At 38.2% G+C, this 26,147-nt stretch overlaps 1 protein-coding gene across 1 annotated transcript in view; it reads left to right on the top strand.

Moving 5' to 3' along the window:
* DDX10 (DEAD-box helicase 10) overlaps nt 1–26,147 on the top strand; it is a 302,126-nt gene that overhangs the window by 172,863 nt on the left and 103,116 nt on the right. The window contains 2 exon segments of the mRNA XM_032641374.1: nt 1,275–1,436; nt 20,329–20,385. Coding sequence (XP_032497265.1) covers nt 1,275–1,436; nt 20,329–20,385 — 219 coding nt within the window.

Raw genomic sequence — 26,147 nt, 5'->3', positions numbered from 1 at the left:
GAGCCGCTGCACTGAAACTTCTGATCTAAAACTCTGAAAGAAATGCTACCATTTGTTCAACCCACAGAGGGATGAATGTTTTTCACTCTGCTAGAAAAAGGAGTGAAGAGTCAGAGCAGTGGATGGTGTTCTTACTGTCACAGCTCATCCCTTTCACTGCTTCCTCAGTGCCAGTGACTGCTAGCATGGCTACTCACGCATTTGTGACCCTTGTTCATTGCTTCAAGGTGCAACTCTGTCGGAATCTCATCTTGAAGAATGTGGTGGTGACAGGAGTGAGAGGAGGCACTAATACCTGTGATGTGTGTGCCTGCAACTTCCATTTGCCTGCCGTTTAATTAGCGGTCTTTCAGAAACTGTGGCAGCTGCTTAAGTCCTCCTGGCAACCAGTTATTAGGCAAAATAAGAAAATTGTTTTTGTCGAAACTGTCTAGAATTTTACTGTGTTAGGCCGGGAAGATTATTAAGTCAAACAGCCCTTATTTTTCAGGTAATGACACAGATGTCCAGAGATTAAGTAATTCATTCAGGATTATGCACTGGGCTAGTGAAAAAGCCAGGACATTCAGACAGGTCTCCTGACTCCCGGATCAGTGCTCTGACTTCTTTGTCACCTTGTTCCTAACATAAAAAGTTTGTGTAAAATTATGTAGATCTGAGCAGGCTTGTGAAACCCAAACTAACTTTCTCCTTTACACTTAAGTTATTTCAGTTTGTATGTGCGGTATCAGCTGATATGTGATTCCTCAATCAATTTTGAGCATCTCATGTGTGCCAGATAATGTGTTGGGTTCTGAGGACACATGAATAAGGCATATGGCTGCCCTCAAGGAGATTAGTGATTAATTTACAGGAAAGTAAAACAACCCAGTGTGGTGAGAGAGGTGTTACAGGAGGTACACCAAGGTGCCATGGCAGTGGCGGGGATGCACTGTGGCCAGACTGGCCACCGCCCTGTGTGGGTCATTTGGAGCTGAGTTGGTGGAGTATAGCATACTAAGAACACTGAAATGATGTTGAAGCAACTACCTTGTCCTCCAAATTATTTAATGAAAATTTCCTTTAATCCTGCTCTCATGAGTTACGGAAGCATTACTTTATCCTGACTGGGAAGGTCTTTTCTGTGACTTGCTCACTTTTATTATAAAGCTTGTTAGAAAGTTTAAGAAATGTAGGTTGTAAGGCAGAAAGTATGTATCATTATACAAAGGAAAGTGGTGTTCTGTTACTATTCCTTGTCTCCTACCCCATACTCACCTTTTTCCTCTCTGCAGTTGGTTCAGCAGTGGCCACAAGTGCAGAAGTCTGTCTCCAAGGATACTGAGGAAGAGGACGATGCTGGTGGTATCAACTTAGATAAAGCAAAGGAAAGGCTTCAAGAAGAGGACAAATTTGACAAAGAAGAATATAGGAAGAAAATTAAGGCAAAGCATCGGGTAAGCTTTCCATCTTGAATTAATACTGAGTGAAATTTAATATGTCCTAAATATATGTACATGTTCATTAGATATTCTTTAGTAACTAAGTTACTTTATTGTTTCCTTTAACCTTATTTTTCTGTAGCTATTTTGTTGTTTTCTCTAGTCCTTCTTTTCCCTTCTGCTCGTGGAGTCTTTGTATATTAACTAGTTTCTGAGAATGTCACCTAAATCTGCTTTTGGTTGAGGTGACCCAAATTATAGTGATTTTTTTTTCAAATAAAGTTTTAATTTGGAGATAATTGTAGTTGCACATGTAGTAGTTAGAAGTAATAGAGACAGATCCTGTGTGCTCCATTTCTATAACTTTGTCATTTCAGGAATGTTATATAAATGAAACTGTGTAGTATGTAGCCTTTTAAGATTGGTTTTTTTCACTCAACACCCCATTCTTTCTGTTACTGAGTAGTGTTCCGTGGTGTGGATGAAGCACAGTTTGTTTCACGTTTCACCCATTTGAGCAACATTAGTGTTGTTTCCAGTTTCAACTTAATAGTTAAATTTCTTTCCATAAGCAATTACTTGGTAATAAATATTAGATTAAATTTACTACATTAAGAAAAAAAATAAGGAAACCTTGTGAGAGGGAGTGCTTCTACTTAGGCATATGCCCTTTAAGGCATTGACCTTAAACGTGGCAGTTTTCAGTTGTCATTGAAACAGAAAGGGTTACTCCATTCTGGTCACTCATGATATTACTGTCCTTTCACACTACATAAAAGTGGACGTTTCACTAGATAAATGAATCAGTTAATGAACTAAAACAGATTTACATTTTTTAAGAAGTTTCTGCAGCATGCCCTTGAGACAATGAATGATCTCAGGGTAACACAGTATCATATGCAAGAATCACTGCTATAATGTTGGGCTGGCCAAAAAGTTCGTTCCAGTTTTTCCATAAGATGTTACAGAAGGACCAGAACAAACTTTTTGGCCATCCCAATATTAGGTTCTGTACCAAAAAAATTTTAAGCCTTTGGATGTGAACATTATTAACCGTATCCTGAGGAGGGTTCTCATAGTTTTTGACTCCTGTTTGACCTTGTTACTATTTAATAACCCAGTAAACTTTTTTTTTTAATAGAGCAGCAATTCTCATTTCTTTAAGATATGATACAGCTTCCCAGTAGCATTTAATAAATAAGAAAACGTAGATATTGAAGATAACTTTCAAGGATGGAAACGAATGGTGGGAAAAATGTTCCAGAAATATGGAGAACAAATGAACATGAAATATACTGGTTACAGTTTTGGGATATTTATGTTATTGAGAGAACTAAACATTTCCTGTATTGCTGCTTTTAGTACAGTACTTTAAATGGAAATTTGGTGTTAATAATTTGTTACTAAAATTATTTTTAAGTGTCAGCAGCTTGCCATGTTTCTGCTTATAGTCTTCTTAGAGTATGTATCCAACATAAGAACATTTTACCTTTAAATTGTAGCCAGCAGTAAAAGAAATATGGAAAATTTACATAAAATAAAGCCCCCCATCCCCCCCCAACCTGCTTCCCCTTTCTTATCTTCCCTTTCACCCCTTTTCCCAATGTGTGGAAGGTACTACTGTATCCAGGTTGTAGAATATTGTTTCTGAAAAATTTAGGAACTTAATTTCAAATTGACTGTTGTATATTTGTTACACAGTGTTTGTGTGCTAGGCTCTGCCTTAGGCAGTGAAGATGGAATCTTTAAAATACATGGGTTCCTCTATCCTCAGGAAGATTATTATAGTTAAATCATAGTTAACTATGGACATTCTGTCACTGCACAGAAGCTTTTTGTGCCCCAATTTTTTTACATTAAAATTTTTGAAATGAATAATATCTTTACATTTTTCCAAAATCAAGAGAGATAAAAAAGTTAACATTCAGAAGTCTTGCTTCTGCCCATACCTGTCATTTTTATTCATCCCTCCACCCCAGAGGTAACTTTTTATTAATTATTAATGTATCCTTATAGTTTCTTTATGCAAAGACTAGTAAATAGAAATACATATTCTTGCTTTCTCCTTTTGTCACATGGAAGGTAGTATACTGTAGATTGTTCTATACTATTTCATTTTCACTTATTTTTGAGATTTTATGTAAATCATTTTCTTTGTACCATTGTTAAAACATAGCATATGATTTTAAAACTATCACTTTGATTGTCTCACAGCAAGGTTGAACAGAGCAGTTCGGGGCTGACACAATTGTGAAAGAAATCGCAAGAACTTTCCATGCTACTGGTTTTGAACCAGTTCTCTATAACTAAAATAGGTATAAGGTCTTTTTAAAACAAGTCAAAGCTTGTTGTTTTATATAAAATAAGTATATACTGCACAAGGTGGCCCATGGCATACTTTCTATATTGGAGGTTGCAAATATTATGTAGACTAAAAAGAGCACAAAGAAGTAACCAAAATAGTCTTCTCTCTATTCACCTTTAATGTAAATGCTACCTGGCACAAATATGATTCGTTTCTTGGTATTTTCATCTGTAAAGTTATTATTTAAACACATATAAGTATTTGTTTATTAAATTAGTGAATATTTCATGTTTGTGAGCACTTAGTATGTTTATTACAATAGCATACATAAGATACAATACAGGTGCTCAAATCAGTTATTTACCAAGCTGCAATGGACCGGATTTCTACCCAGAAGGCATATGGAATATCTTTTTTTAAATGGCAAGTTTTAACATTTGGCATAATGTTTGGTGGAAAGAGTGTTGTGCTATAACAAGTTGGGATACTTGCATTTGAGTCCTGAGTCTAGCATTACCTAGTCCATTTGGGGATCACCAGTCACCAGTTTGGATTGCACTTCCCTATACTGAAAAATGAGGGAGTGAGAATGGGGGTTAATACCAAGTGATCAGAGAGATCCTCTGGCTCTGTGTGTATAAGTAAGATGTGAGAATAAAATGATCCTTTCCTGTCTGAAAAATGGAATTTTAATTTGTCGTTTTTCCCTGCTGACCCGTCGGGTTCCGTGCTTGATGATAAGGCTTCCTTCTTGTTCACTTATTTTTCCAATGGTTACTAAAATTTTACCTTAAAAAGTAAATATATTCTTAATCCTGCACAGTTTATTTTATTTTATTTTTTTATTTTTTTTTTTTTTTATGCGTTACGCGGGCCTCTCACTGTTGTGGCCTCTCCCGTTGCGGAGGACAGGCTCCGGACGCGCAGGCTCAGCGGCCATGGCTCACGGGCCCAGCCGCTCCACGGCATGTGGGATCTTCCCAGACCGGGGCACGAACCCGTGTCCCCTGCATCGGCAGGCGGACTCTCAACCACTGCGCCACCAGGGAAGCCCCAGTTTATTTTATTTTAATTGCATTACCTGAACACATTATTGGTTTTGAAATCATATTTTTTTCTTAACACAAAATTATGAATGAGGAATGTGCCTGAAAGACTTTTACATATGAAAAGAAAACTCCATAAAATCTATAACGTAATTCTGTATTTGATACATATTATGACACATATTATATATTTTTAAAATATGTATCACTTTTAGAAGCTTTTATGAGCTTAGAAATCTTTCGGCATGTTTAAAATAATTGTATTTCATGATTATATTTTTGGTTTAAGAGGATAAGATAGTTAATATATAAGTTATATATAAGTGAATATATATAATCATTAGTCTTAATGATTCTGTTTGAAAGTAGTTGTTTGTTCTTGGTGTTTAAAATTAACAGCCTCACACCATAGCTTCTAATATGCACTCAGTCTTTGTATTGTAGGTCTCAGCTATTCATTTATTCCCACCTGTTTTTCCTCCATGCTATAATACCTGTCCTTGACTCATTTTTCACCTACCAAATTCTGAAATCTGTGTAATTTCTACTGTGACTCAAGTAAATATCTTTGTCCTAAAGATTTAGAAAATGAACTATAGAATTTTAACTAGTTTATAGCCAAAAAAAAAAGCAAAAGAAAAAATAAAGGCAGTACAGTTTATGGCATCACTGGGAGTGGAACTCAGCTGCCCGCTTGCTGGAACTTAGCCACTTGCTCTGGGGACTTCAGGAGCCCTTGCATAACTGCTTTGGATCACCCAGTCCATAGCTTTGTTTCTCTTCATGAGTCTTCATTGTAGTCGTTAAGTATCATTTTCTTCTGAGACCATTCTGGTCTTTCTCTTTCCCTGGCAATTTATAAGTAACTATACTTAATTAGGCCTTGTTACTGTTTTCTTTGCTAAACCTCTTGAAACTATTTATCAGAAGTAAAATTGTAGCAAAAGCTATATTTTTACATATAAAGCCATTAGTAAATTACTAAGTTGTAAAGGCGAAAGTGCTGCTTTTGCACAGAAACTGTGTTTTCTTTCTTTTCTTTCTTTTTTTTTTTTAAGAAACTGTTTTCTGATAATTCAGTCAGAACTGTGAAAGATGGGCCATGGATCATATCATTGAAAGGTTTTTACTTAAATGGAATGAAAATCTGCTTTGTGGTGTATGTCATCATCTTAGCTCTGAAAGATAGCTTGTGTTTAGTGTGATAATATCTGCTTTAACAGCTGAGAGTGGAGAGAAGCAATTCATTATGAGATTCTCTTTCATTTCTTTGAAATTTGCTTTGAGTGCTTTATCCATTTTGGGTTGTATATTTAGGTGTCATGTTGTAATGTGTCTCTGGACTGTTTGCAAAGTTGCTCTGCGTTCTACTTAACTACTAGCATGAATATTATTAGAACGTTAAGAAAGAATTAAAGGGACTTTTTAGAAAATCTGTTTTGTTTTGTTGTTTACACAGAATTGAGTTGGCATGGAATCCAGGTATCTTAAACATAAATTTATTATGATAATCAAGAAGGAGGGAAGCTGTAATCAGGCATGCTAGGAATAATAATAACAAGAACATTAAGAAGGACAATAACAAGTAGCAGTTAGTTAACTGGGCCCTGCACTAAGCATTTTTTATGTGTCGTATTATATGCTAACAATTAACTTCTGATATAAGTGGGTTAACCTCATTTTACTGATGATAAAACTAAGACTTAAAAGGGTCAAGTAATTTATCCAAGGCCCCACAGCTTATAAAAGCTTACAAATAGTAGCCCTGGGACTCTTACCAAGGTCTTTGTTTCTCTACACACTGTTTTTAACTATGTAGCTGCTACCTATCTCATACCAATAGCCATTCTCTTACAACAGGATAACTCTGAAGCAATGAATCAAAAGGTAGAGGATGACAGCTGGAGATGAGGATTTTGAAGAAGGAATGACACATAATAGAAATTGTTCATGTTTCCAGAGCAAAGTCATTGGTCTCAAATAAATTTAGAATAAAATAAGCACTGTGGTTAGTAGTTTAGTTTAGGACCACATACTAACATTGCCTTTCCCTGAATGTTCGTTGCATAGCTATATAGTTACTAGTACCATAATCCATTTTTTTTTTTTTTTTTTAACATCTTTATTGGGGTATAATTGCTTTACAATAGTGTGTTAGTTTCTGCTTTACAACAAAGTGAATCAGCTATACATCCACATATGCTCCCATGTGTCTTCCCTCTTGCGTCTCCCTCCCTCCCACTCTCCCCATCCCACCCCTCCAGGCTGTCCCAAAGCCCCGAGCTAATATCCCTGTACCTTGCGGCTGCTTCCCCCCAGCTATCTACCGTACTACGTTTGTTAGTGTGTATATGTCCATGACTCTCTCTCGCCCTGTCAAAACTCACCGTTCCCCCTCCCCATATCCTCAAGCCCGTTCTCCAGTAGGTCTACGCCTCTATTCCTGTCTTATCCCTAGGTTCTTCATGACATTTTTATCCTTAAATTCCATATATATGTGTTAGCATACGGTATTTGTCTTTTTCTTTCTGACCTACTTCACTCTGTATGACAGACTCTAGGTCTATCCATCTCATTACAAATAGCTCAATTTCATTTCTTTTTAAGGCTGAGTAATATTCCATTGTGTATATGTGCCACATCTTCTTTATCCATTCGTCCGATGATGGGCGCTTAGGTTGTTTCCATCTCCGGGCTATTGTAAATAGAGCTGCAATGAACATTTTGGTACATGACTCTTTTTGAATTTTGGTTTTCTCAGGGTATATGCCCAGTAGTGGGATTGCTGGGTCATATGGTAATTCTATTTGTAGTTTTTTAAGGAACCTCCATACTGTTCTCCATAGTGGCTGAACCAATTCACATTCCCACCAGCAGTGCAAGAGTGTCCCCTTTTCTCCACACCCTCTCCAGCATTTATTGTTTCTTGATTTTTTGATGATGGCCATTCTGACTGGTGTGAGATGATATCTCATTGTAGTTTTGATTTGCATTTCTCTAATGATTAATGATGTTGAGCATTCTTTCATGTGTTTGTTGGCATTCTGTATATCTTCTTTGGAGAAATGTCTGTTTAGGTCTTCTGCCCATTTTTGGATGGGGTTGTTTGTTTTTTTGTTATTGAGCTGCATGAGCTGCTTGTAAATTTTGGAGATTAATCCTTTGTCAGTTGCTTCATTTGCAAATGTTTTCTCCCATTCTGAGGGTTGTCTTTTCGTCTTGTTTATGGTTTCCTTTGCTGTGCAAAAGCTTTGAAGTTTCATTAGGTCCCATTTGTTTATTTTTGTTTTTATTTCCATTACTCTAGGAGGTGGGTCAGAAAGGATCTTGCTGTGATTTATGTCATAGAGTGTTCTTCCTATGTTTTCCTCTAAGAGTTTGATAGTTTCTGGCCTTACATTTAGGTCTTTAATCCATTTTGAGCTTATTTTTGTGTATGGTGTTAGGGAGTGATCTAATCTCATACTTTTACATGTACCTGTCCAGTTTTCCCAGCACCATTTATTGAAGAGGCTGTCCTTTCTCCACTGTACATTCCTGCCTCCTTTATCAACGATAAGGTGTCCATATGTGCGTGGGTTTATCTCTGGGCTTTCTATCCTGTTCCACTGATCTATCTTTCTGTTTTTGTGCCAGTACCATACTGTCTTGATTACTGTTGCTTTGTAGTATAGTCTGAAGTCAGGGAGCCTGATTCCTCCAGCTCCTTTTTTCGTTCTCAAGATTGCTTTGGCTATTCGGGGTCTTTTGTGTTTCCATACAAATTGTGAAATTTTTTTGTTCTAGTTCTGTGAAAAATGCCAGTGGTAGTTTGATAGGGATTGCATTGAATCTGTAGATTGCTTTGGGTAGTAGAGTCATTTTCACAATGTTGATTCTTCCCATCCAAGAACATGGTATATCTCTCCATCTATTTGTATCATCTTTAATTTCTTTCATCAGTGTCTTATAATTTTCTGCATACAGGTCTTTCGTATCCTTAGGTAGGTTTATTCCTAGATATTTTATTCTTTTTGTTGCAGTGGTAAATGGGAGTGTTTTCTTGATTTCACTTTCAGATTTTTCATCATTAGTATATAGGAATGCCAGAGATTTCTGTGCATTAATTTTGTATCCTGCTACTTTACCAAATTCATGGATTAGCTCTAGTAGTTTTCTGGTAGCATCTTTAGGATTCTCTATGTATAGTATCATGTCATCTGCAAACAGTGACAGCTTTACTTCTTCTTTTCCGATTTGGATTCCTTTTATTTCCTTTTCTTCTCTGATTGCTGTGGCTAAAACTTCCAAAACTATGTTGAATAAGAGTGGTGAGAGTGGGCAACCTTGTCTTGTTCCTGATCTTAGTGGAAATGCTTTCAGTTTTTCACCATTGAGGATGATGTTTGCTGTGGGCTTGTCATATATGGCCTTTATTATGTTGAGGAAAGTTCCCTCTATGCCTACTTTCTGGAGGGTTTTTATCATAAATGGGTGTTGAATTTTGTCGAAAGCTTTCTCTGCATCTATTGAAATGATCATATGGTTTTTCTCCTTCAATTTGTTAATATGATTTATCACATTGATAGATTTGCGTATATTGAAGAATCCTTGCATTCCTGGAATAAACCCCACTTGATCATGGTGTATGATCCTTTTAATGTGCTGTTGGATTCTGTTTGCTAGTATTTTGTTGAGGATTTTTGCATCTATGTTCATCAGTGATATTGGCCTGTAGTTTTCTTTCTTTGTGACATCCTTGTCTGGTTTTGGTATCAAGGTGATGGTGGCCTCGTAGAATGAATTTGGGAGTGTTCCTCCCTCTGCTATATTTTGGAAGAGTTCGAGAAGGATAGGTGTTAGCTCTTCTCTAAACGTTTGATAGAATTCACCTGTGAAGCCATCTGGTCCTGGGCTTTTGTTTGTTGGAAGATTTTTAATCACAGTTTCAATTTCAGTGCTTGTGATTGGTCTGTTCATATTTTCTATTTCTTCCTGATTCAGTCTTGGCAGGTTGTGCATTTCTAAGAATTTGTCCATTTCTTCCAGATTGTCCATTTTATTGGCATAGAGTTGCTTGTAGTAATCTCTCATGATTTTTTTTATTTCTGCAGTGTCAGTTGTTATTTCTCCTTTCTCATTTCTAATTCTATTGATTTGAGTCTTCTCCCTTTTTTTCTTGATGAGTCTGGCTAGTGGTTTATCTATTTTGTTTATCTTCTCAAAGAACCAGCTTTTAGTTTTATTGATCTTTGCTATCGTTTCCTTCATTTCTTTTTCATTTATTTCTGATCTGATTTTTATGATTTCTTTCCTTCTGCTAGCTTTGGGGCTTTTTTGTTCTTCTTTCTCTAATTGCTTGAGGTGCAAGGTTAGGTTGTTTATTCGAGATGTTTCCTGCTTCTTAAGGTGGGCTTGTATTGCTATAAACTTCCCCCTTAGAACTGCTTTTGCTGCATCCCATAGGTTTTGGGTCGTTGTGTCTCCATTGTCATTTGTTTCTAGGTATTTTTTTATTTCCTCTTTGATTTCTTCAGTGATCACTTCATTATTAAGTAGTGTATTGTTTAGCCTCCATGTGTTTGTATATTTTACAGATCTTTTCCTGTAATTGATATCTAGTCTCATGGCGTTGTGGTCAGAAAAGATACTTGATACAATTTCAATTTTCTTAAATTTACCAAGGCTTGATTTGTGACCCAAGATATGATCTATCCTGGAGAATGATCCATGAGCACTTGAGAAAAATGTGTATTCTGTTGTTTTTGGATGGAATGTCCTATAAATATCAATTAAGTCCATCTTGTTTAATGTATCATTTGAAGCTTGTGTTTCCTTATTTATTTTCATTTTGGATGATCTGTCCATGGGTGAAAGTGGGGTGTTAAAGTCCCCTACTATGAATGTGTTACTGTCAATTTCCCCTTTTATGGCTGTTAGTATTTGCCTTACGTATTGAGGTGCTCCTATGTTGGGTGCATAAATATTTACAATTGTTATATCTTCTTCTTGGATCGATCCCTTGATCATTATGTAGTGTCCTTCTTTATCCCTGTTAATAGTCCTTATTTTAAAGTCTATTTTGTCTGATATGAGAATTGCTACTCCACCTTTCTTTTGGTTTCCATTTGCATGGAATATCTTTTTCCATCCCCTTACTTTCAGTCTGTATGTGTCTCTAGGTCTGAGGTGGGTCTCTTGTAGACAGCATATATAAGGGTCTTGTTTTTGTATCCATTCAGCCAATCTGTGTCTTTTGGTGGGAGCATTTAGTCCATTTACATTTAAGGTAATTATCGATATGTATGTTCCTATTCCCATTTTCTATATTGTTTTGGGTTCGTTATTATAGGTCGTTTCCTTCTTTTGCATTTCTTATCTAGAGAAGTTCCTTTAGCATTTGTTGTAAAGCTGGTTTGGTGGTGCTGAACTCTCTCAGCTTTTGCTTGTCTGTAAAGGTTTTAATTTCTCCATCAAATCTGAATGAGATCCTTGCTGGGTAGAGTAGTCTTGGTTGCAGGTTTTTCTCCTTCATCACTTTCAGTATGTCCTGCCACTCCCTTCTGGCTTGTAGGGTTTCTGCTGAGAGATCAGCTGTTAACCTTATGGGGATTCCCTTGTGTGTTATTTGTTGTTTTTCCCTTGCTGCTTTTAATATGCTTTCTTTGTATTTAATTTTTGATAGTTTGATTAATATGTGTCTTGGCGTATTTCTCCTTGTATTTATCCTGTATGGGACCCTCTGTGCTTCCTGGACTTGATTAACTATTTCCTTTCCCATATTAGGGAAGTTTTCAACTATAATCTCTTCAAATATTTTCTCAGTCCCTTTCTTTTTTTCTTCTTCTTCTGGAACCCCTATAATTCGAATGTTGGTGCGTTTAATGTTGTCCCAGAGCTCTCTGAGACTGTCCTCAGTTCTTTTCATTCTTTTTTCTTTATTCTGCTCTGCAGTAGTTATTTCCACTACTTTATCTTCCAGGTCACTTATCCGTTCTTCTGCCTCAGTTATTCTGCTATTGATCCTATCTAGAGTACTTTTAATTTCATTTATTGCGTTGTTCATCGTTGCTTGTTTCATCTTTAGTTCTTGTAGGTCCTTGTTAACTGTTTCTTGCATTTTGTCCATTCTACTTCCAAGATTTCGGATCATCCTTACTATCATTATTCTGAATTCTTTTTCAGGTAGATTGCCTATTTCCTCTTCATTTGTTAGGTCTGGTGGGTTTTTATCTTGCTCCTTCTTCTGCTGTGTGTTTTTCTGTCTTCTCATTTTGCTTATCTTACTGTGTTTGGGGTCTCCTTTTTGTAGGCTGCACATTCGTAGTTCCCGTTGTTTTTGATGTCTGTCTCCAGTGGCTAAGGTTGTTTCAGCGGGTTGTGTAGGCTTCCTGGTGGAGGGGACTAGTGCCTGTGTTGTGCTGGATGAGGCTGGATCTTGTCTCTCTAGTGGGCAGGTTCACGTCTGGTGGTGTGTTTTGGGGTGTCTGTGGCCTTGTTATGATTTTAGGCAGCCTCTCTGCTAATGGGTGGGGTTGTGTTCCTGTTTTGCTAGTTGTTTGGCATAGGTTGTCCAGCACTGTGGCTTGCTGGTCGTTGAGTGAAGCTGGGTGCTGGTGTTAAGATGGAGGTCTCTGGGAGATTTCCACCGTTTAATATTATGTGGAGCTGGGAGGTCTCTTGTTGACCAGTGTCCTGAAGTTAGCTCTCCTACCTCAGAGGCAGAGCCCTGCCTCCTGGGCTGGAGCACCAAGAGCCTTTCATCCACACGGCTCAGAATAAAAGGGAGGAAAAGTAGAGAGAATTATTAGAAGTATGAGGAAAGAAAGAAGGAAAGGAAGGAAGGAAGAAAGAAGCAAAGAAGGAAAGAAAGGAGGGAGGGAGGGAGGAAGGAAGGAAGGAAGGAGGGAAAGAAGGAGAAAATGTAGAGAGAATTAGTAGAAGTATGAGGAAAGAAAGAAGGAAAGGAGGAAAGGAAGGAAGGAAGAAAGAAGCAAAGAAGGAAAGAAAGGAGGGAGGGAGGGAGGGAGGAAGGGAGGAAGGAAGGAGGGAAAGAAGGAAAAAAGACAGAAAGAAAGAAGATACAGTAAAAATAAAATAAAGTATAATATAGTTATTGTACTAAAAAATATTTAGAAAGAAAAAAAAAATAAAGAACGGATAGAACCCTAGGACAAATGTTGGAAACAAAGCTATACAGAGAAAATCTTACACAGAAGCATACACATACGCGTTCACAAAGAGAGGCAAAGGGGGAAAAATCATAAATCCTGCTCCCAGAGACCACCTCCTCAACCTGGGGTGATTCGCTGTCTAAAGGAGGGAAGGAAGGAAGGAAAGAAAGAAAGAATGAAGGTAAAGTACAATAAAGTTATTACAATTAAAATTAATTATTAAGAAAAAAATAATTTTTTTTTAAGAAAACCATGGACGGATAGAGCCCTAGGACAAATGTTGGAAGCAAAGCTATACAGGGAAAATCTTACACAGAAGCATACACATACACGTTCACAAAGAGAGGCAAAGGGGGAAAAATCATAAATCCTGCTCCCAGAGACCACCCCCTCAACCTGGGGTGATTCGCTGTCTAAAGGAGGGAAGGAGGGAAGGAAAGAAAGAAAGAAAGAACGAAGGTAAAGTTCAATAAAGTTATTACAATTAAAATTAATTATTAAGAAAAAAAAATTTTTTTTTAAAAAAAAAAACCATGGACGGATAGAGCCCTAGGACAAATGGTGGAAGCAAGAGTATACAGACAAGATCTCATACAGAAGCATACACGCACACATTCACAAAAAGAGGAAAAGGGGAAAAAATCACAGATCTCGCTCCTAAATTCCCCCTCTTCAATTTGGGATCACTCCCTGTCTATTCAGGTATTCCACAATGCAGGGCACATCAAGTTGATTGTGGAGCTTCAATCCGCCGCCTCCGCGGCTGCCGGGAGAGACCTCCCCCTCTCCTCCCTGCTCTCACAGCTCACAGGAGCTCAGCTTTGTACCCGGCCCTGCCCCTGCGCGCAGATCGCTGGAGGGCGTCTGTTTTTTGCTCAGACAGGACGGGGTTAAAGGAGCCGCTGATTCGGGAGCTCCAGCTCACTCAGGCCGGGGGTTGGGGGATGGGGGAAGGAGGGGCACTGCGTGCGGGGCGGGCCTGCGGCGGCAGAGGCGGCGTGACGCTGCGGCAGAGGCCGGCGTGATGTTGCACCAGCCTGAGACCCGCCGTGCGTACTCCCGGGGAAGTTGTCCCTGGATCCCGGGAACCTGGCAGTGGCGGCCTGCACAGGCTCCGCGGAAGAGGGGCGCGGAGAGTGACCTGTGCTCGCACACAGCCCCCCTGGTGGCGGCAGCAGCAGCCCCAGCGTCTCCCGCCCGTCTCTGGGGTCCGCGGTTTCAGCCGCGGCTCGCGCCCGTCTCGGGGGCTCGCGCCCTCAGCCGCGGCTCGCGCCCGTCTCTGGGGTTCGCGCTTTTAGCCGCGGCTCGCGCCCGTCTCTGGAGTTCCTTTAAGCAGCGCTCTTAAACCCCTCTCCTCGCGCACCAGGAAACAAAGAGGGAAGAAAAAGTCTCTTGCCTCTTCGGCCGGTGCAGGCTTTTCCCTGAACTCCCTCCCGGCTAGTCGTGGCGCACTAACCCCTTCAGGCTATGTTCAAGCCGCCAACCCCAGTCCTCTCCCTGCGCTCCGTCCAAAACCGAAACCCGAGCCTCAGCTCGCAGCCCCGCCTGCCCCGGCGGGTGAGCAGACAAGCCTCTCGGGTTGGTGAGTGCCGGTCGGCACCGATCGTCTGTGCAGGAATCTCCCCGCTTTGCCCTCCACACCCGTCGCTGTGCACCACTCCGCGGTCCCGAAGCTCCCCCCTCCGCCTCCCGCAGTCTCCGCCCGCGGAGGGGCTTCCTAGTGTGTGGAAACTTTTCCTCCTTCACAGCTCCCTCCCACTGGTGCAGGTGCCGTCCTTATTCTTTTGTCTCTGTTTTTTCTTTTTTCTTTTGCCCTACCCAGGTACGTAGGGAGTTTCTTGCCTTTTGGGAGGTCTGAGGTCTTCTGCCAGCCTTCAGTAGGTGTTCTGTAGGAGTTGTTCCACGTGTAGATGTATTTCTGGTGTCCATAATCCATTTTTAAGTAGGTATGGCCATTTAAGCGTCTAAGGCATTGTCAGAGACTGGTCTAGCTCATACGAGCTTATGAAATTTTACTGTCAGAAATGTCATCATGGGGGGACATGTATCCCATACTTAATTATAAAATTCACTTTATGAATAAAGCTTATTTATAAGGCAGGAAAGGAGATTCTCATCTTGTACAACCGTCCTACTACCTGTCCCCTTCCTACTACCATCACAACCGGATTTATTATAAAAAAGGAACCAGCCTATTACTATAGAACCTTTGCCTATAATTCAGAGATGTCTACCTGGGAGGTTTCTCTTCTTATTCTCATGAGCTTATATCATCTTGTGATAGTCAGTCCAACATCTGAGTATTTGGGCCTTTTTTCATATCCAGCATCCAAATGAGATAAATACTCAAGATTATATAGGTCTTATCTACTTTGTGGCAAGTCTTTGACCTGTTTATTATTTCTATTTTTATTGTTAAGTTCTTTGTTTTGTGGATTTTTTTTTTAAAAAAAACACCATATGTTGTTTGAGAGGTGGGGTGGTGGTTAGATTGATGGTCAGTAGCTGGAGAGGTTGAGGAGCAGGGGCAGAGTTTGATGCTGATGGAATTCAGGGATCTGACAAGATTAGGTCATAGACTACAAAGATGAGGGGAAGCTAGGCTGTGTCTGTTTTGCCCATCCCTATATACCCAAACCCCACCACGGGACCTGGAACATAGTAGCTCAGCAAATGTTTGAAGGAATTGATTAGTGAATCGGTGTTTCTGTGTAAATTTGTTTTTCTCCCTGTCTTCATATCCTTACTGTAGTTGTTATAGATTTATATATGGAAGCCCAATTTTTTATGTTGTTCAGATGAAACTCTGTAGAACAGGTAACAGATCAGAGAACCTTGTTGTGTTCTTCATTCCCAGGAGGGATTTAGGCTTACTGGGATTTTGTTCTTGGAGGGCAGGGGGTATCTTCAGGGCCAAAAATCCTTGTAATCATTCTTTTACTCACTTTTGTTGAGCCAGTTTTCTTCCCTGAAAAAGAGGTTCCTGTAATACTGAAATGAGGATTGATGTCCTCTACTTCTTTATGTGACAGCTGGGAACTCCATTCCTTACCAAACTGACACAGTTGCCTGAGACTCATTCAGATAGGTTATATGCTTCCACCAGCTCCTGAAAAATATTGATTTCTAAATCTACAGATTTCCAAGCACCATGGAATGAAAATGGTTTAAATACGTAGTCCTGACTGATGTTGAAATTCATATTTCATGGTACTTTCTTTTCTGGAAGCTAAGGACCTGTAGTGTGTGAGAAGCCAAAAGACATATAGTAACATCTATAAAGGAGTATTTTGTACATTGAAATGTAATTTTTCTGTTTTCTTTTGAATTTGATTTTTATTATTGAATTTCATGATCTTCTTATACTTAATCATTTGTAGCATGGCAGAACTAAACATAAAATTGTGCCATCTTTTTGTTGGCATAAAATACCTTTTGGTACCAATCCTAAAAAATGAAATAGGAAAAGAAAGGATTTAAAGCATTTAAACCACCTAAAATTAAGTGTGTGTGGGGGGGGTGAGGAACCTCGGTTACGGAATCTAATAAGATTCAATTATATTTTTCCCCTAGTCATTGTAATTCAACGTTTTATTTTTACATCGCATTTATGATTCACATACTCTTCTTTTAAGAAAAGAACCCTTTTCCTGCCTTAGCAAAAGAAGAAATTGTACTTTCTTCCCTATATCCGTTTCCCAAATTTTGGATTACCATAATTCTATTTCCTGTTCTCCTCTGTTTAAAGACTAATGTTCACTCTTTCCTCTTTTCAGATAGAGTGCTAATATAGCTTTTTAAGATAAGAAAGAGAAGTTTTCTAATTTTCTTTTTGTTTCACCCAATATTGAAAGTTTGTTCTTTTTATTATACTTCATTTTCATGTCCTGGTCATGTTCATTTCACATTTTACAGGTTTTGAATATCCCTCATCCACCTAAGACTTGTGGCAGAAATCTTAAAAGGAAAAATTATTCTACTTGCATGCGCATGTGAACTCTGATAGCCAATTTAAATTTTGAAGTTTAAAATATTCTTCATTGACTATAATGAGTCAATACTGGTATTCAATAGTAGTAGAAATTTGTTAATATTTTTTTTCTGCTCTGATTAAAGTGGCTAGATGAAAAGCCCCAAAAGAGAGATTGCGTTTACTTGTTTAGAGAGAGTTTGTCTGATGTGAACATATTGAGGTTATTCTTTGGAACTTTGAAGTGCCATTTTCAGATGCTCTGTTGTGTTGGGAGAAGGCCAGTTACTGAATAAATACAACAACAATTTGTGTGACTGTTAAATGTGGTTCATTATCTATTTGTTCTGGACAGGAAACAGGCAAAAATTAATTAAATAGTGTACATAAAATGCTCTCGGGAAAAAAATGCTCTCAGGATGAAAGACCCATACGGTAACCGACCATTATTAATAATAAAAGGAAATGCAACATTTGGCTGAAACATGTTGTTAAGATAAAAACTGTTCATCTGGGCTTCCCTGGTGGCGCAGTGGTTGAGAGTCCGCCTGCCAGTGCAGGGGACACGGGTTCGTGCCCCGCTCTGGGAAGATCCCACATGCCGCGGAGCGGCTAGGCCCGTGAGCCATGGCCCCTGAGCCTTCGCGTCCGGAGCCTGTGCTCTGCAACGGGAGAGGCCACAACAGTGAGAGACCCACGTACCGCAAAAACAAACAAACAAACAAAAAAACTGTTCATCTAACAAAGCTGCGTAAACTTTCTCATGGAGGAGAGAAGAGGTGTAGACGTGTGCTGGAGTTGAGGGAGTTGACTCCATGTGGTGTTGACTCCATAGACCCAATTTTAGTCTCAGCTGTATCACACTGGCTGTGTGACATCAGGAAAGTTACTTCATCACTTTGATCTTCAACTTTTTCATCTATAAGATGGGAATGATAATACCTCAAAAGTTTTGTTACATAGAATTAAAAATATATGTAAAATGCTTAGCACACTGCTGATCCTTAATAATTCAGTGCTTCTACTGTTAGTAAGAAAATAACGATAGCAGTAATGTGCTAATGAACAGATACATATGTATAAAAGTAAAGTTTTATCACTCTCTAGTTATTTGACATTTTATGTAGCTGTAGTTTTAAAATTAGTTTAAGCAGTGCAACACTCAACAGTTACTGTGGGGCTTCCCTGGTGGCGCAGTGGTTGAGAGTCCGCCTGCCAATGCAGGGGACACGAGTTCGTGCCCCGGTCCGGGAGGATCCCACATGCCGCGGAGCGGCTGGACCCGTGAGCCGTGGCCGCTGGGCCTGCGCGTCTGGAGCCTGTGCTCCGCAACGGGAGAGGCCACAGCAGTGAGAGGCCTGTGTACCGAAAAAAAAAAAAAAAAAAAAATTACTGTGATCTTTGTAGACTAACATAAAATACTGTCTGTTTAATTTTACTTTCCATACATGAAAACTTTGTGTGGAAAATGAAACTAAATTGTGTATGTGTGAAAGAGAGAAGAGAGAGAAAATTACAAATACATCCATCCACAAACTAAAGCCACCTCTCAAGCTAAGCATAATTATGGTCAGTGGTTTAAAATTTTTTTCTTTAATATTATTTTGCTACTTTCATTTATTTTGTAGTCTGCTAATACTCATAGAGAATCAGTAATTGGTGCCAACTTTTGTGAAAAATTTGGGTGCAGATGTTTACAAACTGCCATCCATTAACTTTTTCCCCCTCCCACAAATGAGGACACACTGAAATTATTTCACTTTAGTGGCAGAACAACTCTCATAAGCTCATTAGAGAACCAATTCATGTATAGTATCTTAATAACTATTGCATTCATTGGCTGCTTGGTAAAATAATAGTAAGTTTATTTTTTTCTGTTATTAAAGTCACACCTGTTAAATTCTCCAAATCCTGACTTTTAATTTTTTTTATAATGTATCCAAAAAAGGCACTAGACTTGGCATACAGAGACCCATGTTTGAGATCAGTCTCTCACTTACTAAGCTCTTTGACAATAAAAAGAATGTGTTTGACAACAGGTTCTTAATTTTGATTTCTTCATCTTTCCTTTTCTCCTGACCTTGATCCTGGAACTTCCAAATAATCTTTAGAATGTTTCTCTGTATAATTGCACATTGTTTAAGTTTTACATGCTCTTTTAGTTGTATGTTTTATTTGGAAGTCAAAGTAATCCATTTTCTCCAAAACTAGTGTAGAAAAAGAATAATAATCACAGAAAAGAATAATTTAACATTATGCATTATTCAGGGGTATGACACATGAACAGTTGCCATCTGAATTTGAGTTTTTGTTAGTTTCACTTAGAATTTAGCTTTCCTGCTGTGCAATCTGAAGCTATAAAAACTGAATCTATAAGTTCTCTGGACTCCCCTCCTCTTTGCATTAATTAGTACTTAAGCCCCTTTGAAACTTTTAACATTTATGTTCTCACTTTATTAAAAAGAAGTCTGTAAACCTAGATAGGGTGTATAGTGTGGATTGTAGCAGTTTCTTGCCCTTCTCAGAGCTGTGAGCAACAGAGCAGCCTCAGGTCTGTCTCTAGAGTATGTATTAGAATTGGTTCTTCAATCTGGAGAAAGCTATGTATGAAGCATAGTGATAATGATAGATTGTCCAGACTGAAAAAATTGTTAATTCTCATGTTAGTGGATATTTAATGTAAGAGTGAATCATGGTCGCAGTTTCATGAAAGAATTATTTGCTGTTTATTCACTTTTTACATTGATCTAGTAGTTCATTAAATTTAAAATAGTTAGCTATGAATTCTGGATTGAGACTAGCTTCTATATTGTTTTACCACTTTATTTTTTGAAGAGGAAAAGAGGTGTTTTATTTAAAACAAAAGTTTTTTCAACTTTAGCTTCATTTTGTTGTTTTGAATTTTATTAATATACATATTTATTTTTCTTATTTTGAAAACATTAGTGCTGCATTTTCTGCCTGTTTTATGATCATTGGAAAACTAATGGGGAAATTATAAAACAATTCAGTAAAATAAGGTGCTTATAAGAATAATCTTCCATTGTTTTTGTTTTGAGAAAAATATTGCCACTTTTCTAAGAACCCCAAGGATGAGGATTTCATATCCTTTATAAATTCTGCTTTTAGAGGAAAAGGGAAATAATCATTACTGCATTTCTTCCTTTTTACTTTAATAGCCAACACTGTGAACCAGTCATATTTCAGACATTGTGCTAATAAGCATTTATGTTGTTTTATATAGTTCTTATACCAACTTTATGAAATGTGTGTTCCTGTTATCTCCATGTTTAGATGAGAAAATGAGAGGTAGCGAATAAGTTGCCCAAAACTGCACAGCTAGTAAATGGTCTAACTGTAATTTGATTCCAGATCTGTTTGACACATACTTAATGATTATGAAAACTTATTAATTTTCCCCCTCTTCCTGTAGGAGAAAAGACTGAAAGAAAGGGAAGCCAGAAGAGAAGCCAGTAAGAAACAACCAAAGGTAAGGGTTTATATTTTAATGAGAAGAATGTTTGTAACATTGAATGGAATTTAAATACTCTTCTTTTCCAGATGCAATTTATATTTATTTATACATCATGTCATTTGAATTGGATTTAAGTCCGTGTATGTGTATCATTTGCTTTCTCACATTCGTTTCCTCTGTGGTGCAGGATGAAAAATACATAAGATAATTTGTTTGTTGGGCTTTGCCCTCCTACCCTCACCATCTTTTTCCATTATGTTTTGTATTAAATGTAGGAGATGGTTGACTCTGTGGGCCAGGCCTGATAGGATTTTATTCTATGTCATCTTCAGACTAGAGAGACAGCCTGTGTGAACCCAACTTGCTAATAGATAACCCTGAAAGTATTGGTTGCTTCAACTCCTAGAACTTAGGGGAAAGCACTCTGTATCTCCCACCTTCACTGTATTCTGTAAACAAAAATTTTCAGCAAGTGTATATGTACAGTTTCTTTCAAGTATATGTACAATTGTAAACACCATCATCCATGTGCAGCTAAAATTTTTATCCGGTGTGTTTGATACCAAGGAAGTTCAGCTTCTGCATTCTGAGGACATTTAGTAGAAATGATTTCCTAAAACCAGGGCACAGAAATGTATGTCATTTCTCATGCTATATCTCATTGTGCTATGCCTGACTAGCCATCATTTCTTCTTAGCAGTTAGCAAAGATCCGACTCCCTTGAGTAAAGCCGTAATGTTCTTTGTCATTTTTTTCCATGCTGACCATAGCACTTAGAGAGCAAGTCAGAGATGATAACTCATGCTATAGTTGTGAAGTGGGAAGCAATTACTCTTCAGTGTAAGAGGAAAAGACTGCTTATATTTAGTATTAAATATCACTCTGTCTTCAAAGGTGCCCTAAAACGAGAGCTACAGTGTGTGCAGCCTAACTGCTAAATCAGGTGGTGGATTCCGCATTTGCTTTTAAAATGCAGATGTAAACTGTCATGGCATGGAAATGAGATCTCAGGGACTATAGTGGGAAAAATTTAAATTTAAGAAGGAAATCTTAACTTTAATGAAAGCAGTTGATATTTATGAATATTGTATGTTCAGCATAAAAATAAATCATTTTATTTTACTAAGAAGCTCTCATTTCTTTCTGCACATGAAATTATAAAATGAAAGATATCAATACAGTCTGAAGCCAAAAGAAAACCCTGTATTTCCTTTGCGTGATTTGTGCATATTTGTGTATATTACTAAGTCTGGTTTATTTTTTATACTTGTTGACACTGTATGCTTCATCTTTTGTAGTGGTTTAAGCTGTAAGAAAGAAATTACTCTCACCCTTGAGCCTGCCTCTTCTTTTATTTCCCTATAAGTTGCTGTATGTATTTGGTTCTGATACTGTGCCAGCTGGGAAATGAAAAGCCGTAAAGGCTGTCAGAGTTCGGTTTTACCACTGGGGTAGACCTCTAAAGTGAACTTCTCAAGCCAAGCCCATCCCTCCACTCCACACCCCTTCCCCTGTTTGTCATGTGTGTTTTGTTTCCTGATGTCTAAGAAAGGAGGAGGACTTCCTTGTCAAGAGGTTGTCTCATTTCTGTATAAGTGCTAAGGACTGTACTGGGAACAAAGAAAAGAACAGCTGACATGGCTTTGCTGCTCAGCCAGGAGCTTTCAATAGACAGAGGCGGTGTTTTAGTACTGCTCTGAATAGTCGAGCTGCCTCCATTTCACAGCCCTGTGTGTGCTCAGAGACAGCAGCCCTCTTTTTTTTTTAATTAATTTTTTTTGGAGTATAGTTGCTTTACAATGTTGTGTTAGTTTCTACCATACAGCAAAATGAATCAGCTATAAATATATACATATTCCCTCTTTTTTGGATTTCCTCTTATAAGAGTGATATTAGCAGAGAGATGAGAGGATGGGTTGTATACAGGACTCAAATATTCCTCAGCACACCAAGGACTGACAGCAGTGACAGATTCAAGCTGACTCATGGAGGCCAAGGAATTAGCTTGGGCTAACCTTTTTGCACCCAGCTTCTTTTCAAATGAAAGTGACAGAGGATGGAGGCTCTTACAGCTTTTCAGGTGCCCCTTTGGAAACAGACCCAGAAGATGTTGGAGGGACTCTGTAAAGAGGTGATGGCCCAGAGTTCTGTGATAGCTAAAAAGAAATATATGAGATGAATTATCAGGTGTTCCAATTGTGTGTGTATGCGCACACACGCTTTAAATTATGGATATGTCTTAGTTTTAGAGTAAACTTTGTCTTTTCTTTAATATGTCTAAACATAGTCATTGTCTGACTTGAGGCTGTTGTCTTCTGAGGCCTTCTGGTCAGCTTCAATCTAGAGCATCCTTCAGTCTTTGAACCTATACCTAAAAGATACCTTAGTGGTGAAAGAAAGTGATGTTTGCAGACTTACTATAGCACCGGAGGTGTTTTCTTACCCATTTATACCTATTTCAAGAAATCAATGCATAGAAACTGGAAGTGTGAGAAAGGGAGACTCACAGAACAGTTTTCTACCTTGTTTTGTGCTTCATTTAGCAAACATCATGTTATAGGAGGAGGAACATCGAAGACACAGAGTATTACTTTAAAAATTGGAAAAATGTGTTAGAATAAAAGTTGATAGTATTATCTTTATTTCCCAGAAAAAGAGAAAGTTTAAAGATATTGTGAGTTCTCAATTTTATAAATGATGCTTGGTGGTTATCTCTTCCCAATACACAGTAAGTATTCCTAAGAAAAATTGCTTTGAAGTTGGAGTGCAGTAAAATAAAGTTGGAATGGACCTCTCAGAAAGCTGATGCAACTTTTTGTTGAAAGATAGATCTAAGATCTGCCTAGAATACATTATGTGCAGTGTCAGGAGTTGGAGAGAAATAGGAAGTTGAAACTTCTAAGAAAGTTTTCAGCGTACCCAATGTCTAGTGATTTGAGAGACAGAGGTCTTTGGGTATCAAAAATTTCCTTAGCCTTGAAATATTTGAACTGCTAAAGAATATTTGACTTTTACCTTAGCTAATGGGATGTTGTGTGTTCTTATAAGTTAGAAATTTTAAACTGAGATCTGAAAAGTAGTTGTAGCAATGATGAATAGACCACATTGCTTTTTGGATTCAGGGAGGTTACATAATCCTAGAAATACAGCTTTACCTCATTATCCAGCTAGATTTCCTCATGTTACTCTGATGGTCTCACATGCTTATACCAACCTCTGGTGGCTGGAAGGATTTTACAGAAATGTAAAGAAATAAAGTATGTGGTTGATAAAACTGAACACTGAGTGTGAAGGAGCAAAGAGTGGGAAACAGCTCAGAGGCACTTAAACACCGGAAAGTTAAGCATTGCTTGGACTTTATATTACAGATGATGCTTATAGTTTTTATTTTTTAGGCGTGGGGGAAATTATATGAAAATAATTAAAATGATGTATGTTTTGATGTTGATGTTATGTAGCCACTGTAAATTTTAACTTGATTTTCTCTTTCTGTTTTCTTTTATTGCTTTTAAAAATTTTAGTGACTCTGGGGTGCTTTATTAATGTACTTAATGAATAGTAGTCTTAGGAGATAGTTTTAGGTAAAGTGGTTTTGGTTAGTTCTTTCACAATAGGAGTAGAAGAAGTTATATAATTTTAGAACTTGAATATACCTGAGAGATGGTCTGGAGGTGTTTCCTAAAACTGGTTTATAATATCTTTTTCTCTGGCTAGCAATAGTTTCATAAAGCAAAGCTAAATTTATTTTTTGATATTATGTTCTTTTGAAATCTTTTTGAACTTTTCCTGGTCCGTGAAATGTAAGAATGGAAACATCCACTCATCTATTCCAGCAGTTTTAAATAGTGCATTGAGTAGCCTAGGGGTTCTGCAGAGGTATACCACCCCCCCTCCCCATCCCCCCAGGATACAGGAGGGTTATTTGGGCAGGACTCCAGGCTCCCATTTTGTCTTCAATAAGAGTAGCCCCCTTTTTTTCTCTATGTATACTGAAGCTTCCAGGGAAACTTTTGTTTGAAATAATGGTTCTACTTAAATACATACATCCATTCATACTTGTTATTTTTAAAGTACCCAAATAAATTAAGCTAAAAGCAAGTAAATGACTTAACATCATCACTGGCTTCTCTGATGGCAGAACCACTGTGTGTACTCAGGCTCCCTGAATCCTCATTTCCTGTTATTCTTATTGCACCATGCAGTTTCTGTGTGTTACTTTTTACCTCTTTTATTTCTATTTTTTTTCTTTAAAAAACAACCCTGGTCTATGGTACATAGGCTAACAACTATTCATAGAAAATTACTAATAGCAAATACCTTGAGTAAGGAGAGAACGCCACACTAAGACTGGAAAGCAGTCTGTGTCTCAATTGCTCGGTGACCCCTTGATCTGAGCCAAAATATGTAACAAAAAGTATGTCTTACTACAGGCTTACCTGCTAAAGGATTATCTCTCCGTGTAGAGCTACAAATAGACATTGATAAATGTTGGTAATGGTCATTCACAACTTTTCTAGGTCTTCAGCCTTTGCATTTATTCCCTTTTGGCAGTGCTTTATTGACTGACACCAAACTAGTATTTTTTAACTTGTGGGGAAATACCTCCTTATTCCATATATTTCATATAAACCTTCTACCCCACCACCACCACCTTTTTTCTTTTTTGGCATTTTATAACACTGAAATATTTAACTAGTCTCTTCCTTTGTTCTTAATATGTTTAGGATTTCAAGGGCTCTAGAGGATTGTTTATTTCAAACCAAACAGCTTTTGATAAAATTAAAAACAAGATAATGGAAACGTAAGTTTGTTTATAGTCCCAATTCCCAGTGAAAGCAAAGGTGCTCCCTGGAAGTAAATTGCTCTCCCATTTGAAGGGTCCGAACTCTTCCAGGGCACCGTTTGCTGCACTGATACAATCACTTATTCAGTGGTGTCCTAAATGAAGTCATTCAGTTTCTCTAAGCAAACTATTCAAATAATACCTTATTTTAGTGCTGTAATAAGACCCATTAAACTGTCCTTCTACTTCTTAAATAAACAACATTGAGTCTTTTAGAAGGCCTGCTTTTTCCCTTTAATATCTATTTGAGTTAGCAATGAAAACCCAAGTAGCTTTTATTGTAATTCTAGTGTTGGTTTGGTTGCTTGGAGGTTAATGTAGTGGTTTTTGAATTTTTTTTCCCTCTCTTTCTTTCTTTGGTGATAATGAAGAAGGGGATTACTAGGTTCGAACTTTTAACCCTCTTGGGTTATTTAAGAGTTACTTCCAGTGTTCACTGTAAGAGAATTGTCCTTTTCTAGTCATGAAGATTTAAAAGTTAAAAGGGCTTCCCTGGTGGCTCAGTGGTTGAGAGTCCGCCTGCCGATGCAGGGGACACGGGTTCGTGCCCCAGTCTGGGAAGATCCCACATGCCGTGGAGCGGCTGGGCACGTGAGCCATGGCCGCTGAGCCTGAGCGTCCGGAGCCTGTGCTCGGCAATGGGAGAGGCCACAACAGTGAGAGGCCCGCGTACCGCAAAAAGAAATAAATAAAAAATAAAAAAATAAAAGTTAACTATGGGAGAAGGAACAGTTGTGGTCATGCATATCATTCAGTTGGTGAATACATGCTGTTCTCTTAAGACTCAGTTTATGGGTCTTTTATGAAGATTTTTCCAACCCTCTCAGATATAATGGACTCCTGCTTTTGCAACTCCTACTCCAGCCTCCTTTATGAAGCATTTGGTAGTTTATAGCACTTATTTGGACACGTGTCTATTTTTCCTACTCAGCTC

Source organism: Phocoena sinus, chromosome 8 (assembly GCF_008692025.1).
Source record: "Phocoena sinus isolate mPhoSin1 chromosome 8, mPhoSin1.pri, whole genome shotgun sequence".
Taxonomy (NCBI): domain Eukaryota; kingdom Metazoa; phylum Chordata; class Mammalia; order Artiodactyla; family Phocoenidae; genus Phocoena; species Phocoena sinus.
This window is presented reverse-complemented; position numbering and strand designations above follow the sequence as displayed.